Genomic DNA, 10551 nt, shown 5'->3' with positions numbered 1-10551 from the left:
AACTCCCTACAAGGTAGCTTCTTCTAGATGATCTCTCTACAGGTGATTTGTTTGCAGCTGAACTCTCTACATGATGGTTTATTTGTAGCTGAACTCTGTACAGGGTAATTTCTTCTAGCTGATTCCTCTACAGGGTGATTTGTTTGTAGCTGAACTCTCTACAAGGTGAGTTCTTCTAGCTGAACTACGTAGTTGAACTCCCTACAAGGTAGCTTCTTCTAGATGATCTCTCTACTATTATTATTATTTTTTTTATTATTATTAAAGCTTTACAATAGAGCAGTTTCAAAACCATGGTAACCAAAAATTACGCAATGGACACACCCAAATCGCCTTGTTTTTGTACCAGACTGTTTCATGTTGCAAGTTGAATTCCTCGCTAAATTCATGCCAAGATTATTAATACGTAAGGAAAAGAGATGCCAGTGATACAATAAAGTATGTAGGTGAGTTATTACGCATTAAAAGATCCGTACTGCCTCCCAACAGGGCAGTTTCGTAGGAAGGAGAAATGCGTAAAGATGGATTTGGCCAAATTGCGACCTATTCACCGCCCAAATGTGGTTAAAACTAGGGGAAACCTGCAGTATAGATTTTTATCCAGCACCACAGCATCGTACAGCCACATCGAGCTATCCCCGAGTTAGCCAGAATCGCTTATGTGCTGGGATTCCCACTTCGTGTGAAAAAGCAGACAGCAAAATAAGACCGCTAAAGTTTAACTGATGGTTGATTTCGACAATAAAACTTAACTCTAGCAAAATTCACCACTAAGAGTCTTCTTTTTCTGGCGTTTTATCACAGTTTGGTAGTACGCCATTACCGGTCTCGTGCCTTTCAGGAGCTCTGGCTAATCCTGGGATAGCTGGATGTAGCTGTACGCTGCTGTGGTGCTGGGTAAAGACCTATACTGTAAGTTTTCTCTAGTCTTAACCACCTTTGGACGGTGAATAGGTCGTAATTTGGCCAAATCCATTTTTACGCATTTCTCTTTCCTTCGAAACTGCCCTGTTGGGAGGCAGTACGTATCTTTTAATGCCTAATAACTCACCTGGACATTTTATTCTATCACTGGCATCTATTTTACTCACGTATTAATAAGTCTTGGCATGGATTTAGCGAGGAATTCAACTTGCAACATCTAGCAATCTGGTACAAAAACATGGCGATTTGGGTGTGGTCCATTGCGTAATTTTTGGTTACCATGGTTTTGAAACTGCTCTATGGCCTGCACTGAAGGTCTGACAGCAACATGTGCTGCAGCCTTTGGATTAACCTAACCTAACACACTGGAACTGGAGACTTAAAGATTACATGACCTAGCTAACAATAAGGTGAAACAGAAAAGGGTCAAAGAAAGGGAAAAAATCCCTCCTACCCCAGGATTCGAACTGCAGGCCACCCAATGTCTAGTCGAGCGCCACACTCAGTCTCCTCCAGGAGGGATGGATTTTCTTCCTTTAAACCTAAGTATTTATTATTATTATAGCGAGGGAGTGTCCACAGCAAAAATCGTCTTGTTTCATCAAGGAAGCACAGAGCTACGGAGGTGCGAAAATTGCGTTTTCTGTCAATATAGAGAGTATGCAAGGGGCGTGGCCTTACGCATGCGTATAATTGTCGGTAATTACGAGTGGAAAAGCACTTGGTTACGGCAGGTGCATTGTAGTGTTTTGTTGTAGTGTTGTAGGGTTTCTGTGGACTTGTTTTAATCCCTTAAAGCTAATTCAAGTTGTTAACTAGTCGGTGTGGCATAGGCGTGGCCCCACGAAGTGTTTTTGCACTATTATAAAGTAGCTAACACCATAGATTATATTATAGATCTACCCAGCAACAAAGGATATGGTAAAGAGCTGCTGCGCTGTTGGCTGTCACAATGTCTTTGTGAAAGGGAATGGAATTCATTGGTATAAATTTCCACCGGAGCCTGAAACAAGAGCAAGATGGATTAGTGCAATTCGTCGTGAACATTGGGAGCCCACGCAAAATACTTGGATTTGTAGTGAACATTTTATCTCAGGTGAAAAGAGTAGTGATCCTTTATCTCCCGATTATGTTCCAAGTGTTTTTCAGCATGTTTCTTCGCCACAGAAACGGAAGTTGGAGGAAAGTTTAAGTAGGTATGAGAGAAGGAAAGCTACTAAGAGGAAGAGAAGTGAGAATTCCACCCAGCGAGTAGAGCCATTAGGTGAGGCTAATGCAAGAACTAGTAGTAATGTACCATCAGTTAACAGTCAAGTAATGACTGCAGCATCAATTAGAACTGGGCATGGCAAGAAAGCTAATAGTGGTATTACTTTGCAAAGTCACTTTGAGCAAGCCACAAAATCCAAGGAATGTTGGGAATTGAAGGAGCGTGTGAAGAAGTTAGAGAAACAAGTTGAAGATCTTACAACGCAAAATAAGATTCTACAAACTGTGATTGATGACTATAAATCCAGAACTGGCATAACAGAAGCAGTATTAAAGAATGATGACAAAAGAGTTAAGTACTACACTGGCCTACCATCATATGAAGTTTTGAAGATTATTTTTGATTTTGTTTCAAAAGGATTGCCAGACTGTTTTTCAGGTGGTAAGAAAACTCCATTTGAGCAGTTTTTCATTGCGTTAATGAAACTCCGCCTGAACCTGGGTGATCAAGATTTATCTTATCGATTTGGTGTGTGTCAATCCACCATATCTAGATATTTTAGCAGATGGATGGATGTTTTATATACCAAACTATCCTATTTGATACAGTGGCCAGAAAGGGGTGAATTGATAAAAACAATGCCAACTGAGTTCCGGAAACACTTCCAGAAATGTGTGGTAATAATTGACTGCTTTGAGATTTTTATTGAACGCCCTACATCTCTTCCAGCACGGGCTCAGACTTGGTCAAACTACAAACATCACAATACTGTGAAATATCTCATAGGAATTACTCCTCAAGGATCTATTGCTTTTATATCTCAAGGATGGGGAGGAAGAACCTCTGATGTTCATATAACTGAGAACTCTGGGTTACTAAGCAAGTTACTACCAGGTGATGTTGTTTTAGCTGATCGTGGGTTTACAATTCAAGAGTCAATTGGATTGTATTGTGCTGAGGTAAAATTGCCCCCTTTCACAAGGGGCAAGAAGCAGTTGACCAAGGTTGAAGTGGATGCTGCACGTAGGCTTTCAAGGGTCCGTATTCATGTAGAAAGGGTTATTGGCATGGTGAGGCAAAAATATACTATACTTCAGTCTACATTACCTATATGTATGTTAACTTGTGATGACACTGAACAATTATCAACAATAGATAAAATATTAACTATATGTTGTGCTTTGTGTAATTGCTGTGATTCTGTTGTATCACCTGATTAAATGTATATTTATTTGCCAGTATAAAAATTCATATAGTGTATGATATGATCATTTCAGAATTTAATTACATACTGTATATGGTATAATCTGCAACAATATATAGCCATATTTAGTACACAATTAAGTACAAAACATTACTTTTGTGTTTTCTTATGTCTACATTCAGGACAATACCACTTCCCTTTGGGTACTTGATCTAGAGTCAAGTGCAAGCATGACAAGTGAAACCATTGTCTGGGACAAGCATCATTGTCACAACCGATCATACTACCCTCTGACTCGCCCTTTCCGCAATAACACCACTGCTCATCTTGGTCACTAGATTCTCTGTCATCACTATTCACAAATTGCTGGCTGTTTGTAGTTGGCTGGATCTCCATAACTTCCTGGTTCTCCACACCTGTGACTCCCAGGCTTTCCACAAAATCACTGTCCTCACAAGATATTTCATCGACAACAACCTGATCAGTAGATTCAGTATCATCATTCAGTAGCTGTTCGGTGTGTGATGACTTGCCAGGCTTGGTGTACCATTTTCCAACAAGTTCAGGAAGAATTCCTAACCGTATAAATGATTCAGTTCTAGAAATGGCATTGTCAATAAATTCGCTCTTTAGCTCAATTCTTTGATTAATCCAGACATCCTTGTTCCATACTACAAAATCACAGTATTGTACATTGCAAAACTTCATCTGCATCTGTACCTGGTAGTAATATTGGTGCGTCTCCTTTAACCTTAAAATTCCATCGTCATCTTGCACCAAAAAAAAGTTTGAGTTCTCCTCTGCAACCTGTTCCAGATCCTTTTCTCTACAGGAATACGGGCATTTTATCTCAAGTGTGCCATCACCATGACAGCTACAGCTTACTAAACCATCAGGGGTGGCACCAAGGAATGGATACAGTGGGTGCAGCACTAAGCCAACTTCAGAAATTTTAAAATCTGAGTGCTTTTTCTTCATTTCATACATATATTCATTTCGAGCTGCATCTTCATGCTTGCATCCATATGAGCATGCTGCAGAAGTAAACCTCTGCTTGTCTGGATAGCAAATGGACTTAATCAGTGATGTTGATGGTTGTGAAATGTTTGTACTTAGGACATTCTTCAATTTGGAAGCTGTGACACGTCCAGCTCTTTGCTGAAACCAGACTCGTGAACTTGATTGCTTTCTGGTATGCCTTTCTACTAACTCAGCCTGATCTGCAGTGATAAACAGATTGTCATAGACTTCATCACACTTTTGTAGTAGCTCAGGGTATGCCAATGCAATGGTATTGGGGTCAAAAAGCTCAGTCAGCGACTTAGGAAAATTGGGTAATCTAGCAGTTGGTATGTAAGGGTCACTAAAGCCTTCCGTATGTGACAGCATAACAGGCTTCCCACTAGTGGTAAACAACTGGGAATGAAGCACAGATAGGTCAGTGTCTGTAGGTGGTGCAAATGTAAATGCCTTTCTCTTAGGCTCAGGTTCACTAGTTCTTAAAGCTACTTTCCTTTTTTGGTTCGGTGTTTTAAAGTCAATATCAGCGACCTTACTAAATGAAACAAATTTAAACTTGGCAGGTAACCAAGAACATGGCAAGGATGTGACACTGAACTGCCTCTTGATTAAGGTATTACCTTCAGCAGCAAACAGGACTGCTGCTACATGTGAACACACTTCCCCTACTCCAGCCATGCACGTACAATGTGCACACATTACTTCTCCACATGGCTTAATGGCTACCCAGACCTGTAATGATGGTAAAGAAAGCTTCTGAGAGTGCTTTACAGCTGCAGTGAACAAAAAACTTCTTGGTTGTATGTTCAGATGTGTTACAACAACGTTTGTGACCCATCCATTTATGAAGAAGTTATATCCATCTAGACTCTTGTAGGCCAATAGCTGCTCAAATGTGTAGCCTGGCGTGAGGATTAGATAGTTGAAGATATCTCCATGCATAACATCTGGCCAATCCATCCATTCAACAGCACTACTTGTGGATTTAGCGTCCATACGAAAGTATGGGTCTACACCACCAAGTAAATCTATCTTCTCATCATATCTCTTACGCGACTCTTCAGACAGCTCCAAATAATACTTATATTTCAAATCAGCACTCATTAGTATCAATTAGTTGTTTGTACACAAAAACAAATCCACAGAAATCCTACAACACTACAACAAAACACTACAGCGCACCTGCCGTAACCTAGCGATTTTCCACTCCTAATTACGGAGAATTATACGCATGCGTAAGGCCACGCCCCTTGCATACTCTCTATACTCACGGGTGTTGCGCGCCGGCTTCTTGGGCCGCACGACACACTACTGTGTGTCTTGATTATACATACTTCTTGTTCTGTGGAGAAATATTCATTTTGTTTTATATCTGTCAACACTAGTTTGGTAAAAACATTTAAGTAAGCATCTACAAAGTCATTTATATACATAGCCCTATTAATGAAAATTGCTGTGCTACTGTTGTCAACATATAAGATTGCATAATATGTGGTGTAGCATAAAACTAATTTTATTTTTCAGATGTTAGTGTAACAGTGATGTCAGTTCCCTATTTTGAATATTATACTAACACATACACACAGTAAGATTTTGCTTTAGTGTCACTCTCATTCATGACAGCCATAAATACACAGGGGTGGATTCAGGGGGGGGAGGGTGGGGTCTTTGGGGGCTGAAGCCTCAGCCCCCCCTTCACTTTTAGGCTTTACTTGATCAATATGCTGAGTATATAACGAAATTTTGTCTTAGCATAGTTATATGATCACTAATAATACAAATACTCATAAAACCACCTTATAAACATCTATCCAAGGTATTATCAGTGGATTTATGCTAAAGTTTATGCAACAAGGACCCGGATCAGTATTGGAAGTGTACAAGATAGAGATACTCTAATAGAGCAGTCACCTAACTACTCTAATAGAACATTCACTGGAGGCATATAGTTGGTTCTGTTATGGAATTTTCCAAATTTGTCTGCACCTATACAAACAATGAAGTCCATTGGTCTGTTTAAAGGGCTTCATTCATCTACTTGTGTAGTTAATATCTAATCAAAAACAGCCAAGCTGTAAAAAAAGGTGCAGCCCCCAAAAAGGCCATGGTGAAAAAAGGTGTGAAATCCAAGGTGGCAGCCAAGAAATGGCTGTGATGGTAGGTTAATGGTTAAATTTTAATAACGACAATTTAGGTGAATTTGGTGCCAAGACCAAGCAGCACAAAATTCACCTAAATTGTCGTTACAAAATTCACCTAAATTGTCGTTATTAAAATTTAACAATTAACCTACCATCACAGCCATTTCTTGGCTGCCACCTTGGATTTCACACCTTTTTTCACCATGGCCTTTTTGGGGGCCGCACCTTTTTTTACAGCTTGGCTGTTTTTGATTAGATATCACTTCTTTTTGTATTTGTATACTGCAAAGCCAGCCTATGGCTTTGGGGCTTTTTTAAACCATGTGTTTTTTTCTTTACCACAGGAAGAAGAAAAGAACTTAAAGAAGATTTTTAATACTTCAATTATTTTTGATTTTATTAGTAATTATACAAATTATATACATATATTTATTACATGCCCATTATTCCACACAGGATATTTTTTTTGCAGCTGATCTCTCTACTGGGTGACTTGAAATGTAGCTGAACTATATACAGGATAGTTTCTTTGTAGCTGAACTCTACAAGGTGACCTCTTCTAGCTGGTCTCTCTACAGGGTGATTTGTTTCTAGCTGAACTCTTTACAGGTGATTTGTTTGCAGCTAAACTCTCTACATGGTGGTTTCTTTGTAGCTGAACTCTCTACATGATGGTTTCTTTGTAGTTGAACTCTCTATAAGGTGACTTCTTCTAGCTGAACTCTCTACAAGGTGATTTTTTTGTAGCTGAACTCTCTACAGGGTGATTTGTTTGAAGCTGAACTCTCTACATGATGGTTTCTTTGTAGTTGAACTCTCTACAAGGTGACTTCTTTCAGCTGATTTCTCTACGGGGTGATTTGTTTCTAGCTGAACTCTCTACAGGTGATTTGTTTGCAGCTAAACTCTCTACATGGTGGTTTCTTTGTAGCTGAACTCTCTACATGATGGTTTCTTTGTAGCTGAACTCTCTACAAGGTAACTTCTTCTCTACAGGGTGATTTGTTGTAGTTGAATTCTCTATAGGGTGGTTTGTTTGAGGCTGAACTCTCTACATGGCGGTTTCTTTGCAGCTGAACTCTCTACAGAGTGATTTGTTTGCAGCTGAACTCTCTACATGATGGTTTCTTTGTAACTGAACACTCTACAAGGTGACTTCTTCTAGCTGATCTTTCTACAGGGTGAATTGTTTGTAGCTGAACTATCTACAAGGTAACTTCTTCTAGCTGATCTCTCTACAGGGTGATTTGTTTGTAACTGAACTCTCTACATGATGGTTTCTTTGTAGCTGAACTCTCTACAAGGTGACTTCTTCTAGCTGATACCTCTACAGGGGGATTTATTTGTAGCTGAACTCTCTACAAGTGATTTATTTGCAGCTGAACTCTTTATGTGGCGGTTTCTTTGTAGCTGAACTCTCTACAAGGTGACCTCTTCTAGCTGATCTCTCTACAGGGTGATTTGTTTCTAGCTGAACTCTCTACAGGTGATTTTTTGCAGCTAAACACTCTACATGGTGGTTTCTTTGTAGCTAAACTCTGTACATAATGGTTTCTTTGCAGCTGAACTCTTTACAAGGTGACTCCTTCTAGCTGATCTTTCTACTGGGTGATTTGTTTGCAGCTGAACTCTCTACATGGTGGTTTCTTTGTTGCTGAACTCTCTACAAGGTGAATTCTTTTACCTGATCTCTCTACAGGGTAATTTGTTTGTAACTGAACTCTGTACAACGTGCGTTTTTGTAGGTGATCTCATTGCAGGTTGATTTATTTGTAGCCGATCTCTCTAAAGGGTAATTTGTTTGTAGCTGAACTATCTATAAGGTGATTTGTTTGTAGCTGATCTCTCTGCAGGTTGATTTGTTTTAGCTGAACTCTCTACAGGGTGATTTACTTGTAGCTGAACTCCTTACACTGTGTCTAGTTTCTTGCTGATCTCTCTACAGGGTAATTTGTTTGTAGCTGATCTCTCTACAAGTTGATTTGTGTGTAGCTGATCTCTCTGCAGGTTGATTTGTTTGTAGCCGATCTTTCTACAGGGTAATTTGTTTGTAGCTGAACTCTGTATAAGGTGATTTGTTTGTATATAGCTGATCTCTCTGCAGGTTGATTTGTATTAGCTAAACTCTCTACAGGGTGATTGCTTGTATTTTTATTTTATTTTAATTATACTGGACAACCAGTAATTACTGGTGTGTCCAGGGGGACCAGCCCCAAGAAAAATCAAATACACACGTACATGATTAGCTAACTACTTACATACATGCAATTACATTCACTACAAATAAATCAACTGATTCCAACTCAAGTAAATGGTGGGGTAAATGATTCCATTCATCAATTGTTCTTGGGAAATAACTAAATTTGTACGGATTAGTGTTTATAAATGGTATTGAGAAGTGTAAATGATGATAAGATCTAGTTGATTGCACTAAAGCTTCTTGATCATAATGATCCGGGATTTTTAATCCTGATGTATGATGAACTGCCTTAAAAAATAATTTAAGCCTTGATATTTGTCTTCTCTGTGCAAGTGACTGCCACTGAAGATCCTCTAAAGTAGAAGAAATGCTCGTTCCACTTCGTCAGTCATAATTTGATGTGACCCATCGTGCTGCTCTTCTTTGCACCATTTTTAAAGCATTGATATCTTTGTCGTAGTAAGGGTCCCACACACACGATGCATACTCCAGCATAGGTCTTACAAGATGGGTATATGCCATGCATTTGACTTCTTGATTGCATCTATACAAGTTCCTGCGGAGAAAATTTAACATTCTTGTTGCTTTAGTAGTGATGTTTTCTAAGTGATTTCTGAAAGACATAGTACTATCCAATAAAACTCCTAAGTAGGGATGTTTAGTAACCAATTGTAAAAGAGAGTCATTGATGTGGTAATCATAAGATAATGTCGTCAGTAGTCTAGTACATCGCAGCACAACACATTTCTTTGCATTAAAGGCCATCTGCCAAGTCTTAGTCCATTTAATAAGTAAGTTAAGGTCAGCTTGAAGAGTGTCTTGATCAAGTTTGTCTTTTATTACACGATAAAGGATACAGTCGTCAGCAAAGAGGCGTGTATTCGAGGAAATACCACCACAGATATCATTAATATAGACTAAAAACATGAGGGGTCCTAGAACTGTCCCCTGAGGAACACCAGACTGAACAGGAGCAAATTCTGATTGCTGACCATCAACAACCACACACTGAAACCTCTGAGTTAACCATGTACTTAACCAATTCAGAGTATTAGAATGAATACCATAGTTATACAACTTCTTTAACAATCTTTAATGTGGTACTGTGTCAAATGCCTTGCTAAAGTTCAATAAGATTATGTCAACCTGATATCTTTGATACATAGCTGCTAAGATGTCTTCTACTACTGTGATAAGTTGAGTTTCACAAGAATAACCTGACCGAAAACCAAATTGGTGATCTTCTAATATGTGATGTAAATTTAGGTGTTCTATAATAGAGTGATACAAAATATGCTCCATCTCGATCTCGCATTTGCTACACGGAGTTGGCTTTCGAATCATAACTCAGTGGTTTGTAAACCGATTCTTCTGTACTACTGCAAGGACTTTCTATGACGATTATTCCAGCTATACACCGATTTTCAGCTCATTACTCTAAGCAGTTTGCCTAGTAGGCGTGAAAACTAATACTTTTTTATTCATAAAAATTGATCGCGTAATTATTACACAGGTTGGGTTTTGTGTCATATCTCCATGGTCTTTATCTCGATTCCTTTCAAACCACCAAAAGGCACTCCTACGATGGTTACTCCATCTACGTAGCAATTTTCAACTCATTCCATGAAGCGGTTTACCCTGTAGGCGTGACAACAAATCGATCTTGCTTTACGCGAATAATCAGTCATAACTCCTGAACCATCCATCGGATTTGCACCAACTTTAATGCTAGGATTTGCCTTTGGACTCCCTTTCTGTGTGCCAAATTTCAAGGAGATCGGAGTACGCGTTTGCGTTTTATAGCAATTTTTGCAAGTGTGCGAAAACACGAAGAAAAAAAAAAACCAAGAAA

General features: G+C 39.0%; 1 protein-coding gene across 2 annotated transcripts; it reads left to right on the top strand.

Annotated features, from left to right (window-relative positions):
- Positions 1 to 1303: 1303 nt before the first annotated feature.
- LOC136245799 (uncharacterized) lies at positions 1304 to 3463 on the top strand. Of its 2 annotated transcripts, none has more exons than XM_066037275.1 (2): positions 1304 to 1334; positions 1822 to 3463. In XM_066037275.1, the coding sequence occupies exon 2, from the start codon at positions 1843 to 1845 to the stop codon at positions 3352 to 3354; it is 1512 nt and encodes a 503-aa protein (XP_065893347.1). In that variant the 5' UTR covers positions 1304 to 1334; positions 1822 to 1842; the 3' UTR covers positions 3355 to 3463. The 2 variants fall into 2 exon arrangements, with proteins under 2 accessions (XP_065893347.1, XP_065893346.1); XM_066037274.1 differs by lacking the exon at positions 1304 to 1334 and adding an exon at positions 1634 to 1658.
- Positions 3464 to 10551: the final 7088 nt, after the last annotated feature.

Source organism: Dysidea avara, chromosome 15 (assembly GCF_963678975.1).
Source record: "Dysidea avara chromosome 15, odDysAvar1.4, whole genome shotgun sequence".
In the NCBI taxonomy this organism is placed as follows: domain Eukaryota; kingdom Metazoa; phylum Porifera; class Demospongiae; order Dictyoceratida; family Dysideidae; genus Dysidea; species Dysidea avara.
The sequence above is the reverse complement of the archived record's forward strand: the minus strand, read 5'-3'. Positions and strand labels throughout refer to the sequence as shown.

Coding starts and splice junctions, on each gene's coding strand:
- LOC136245799 (XM_066037275.1), top strand. CDS start 1,843: ATGGTAAAGAGCTGCTGCGCTGTTGGCTGTCACAATGTCTTTGTGAAA.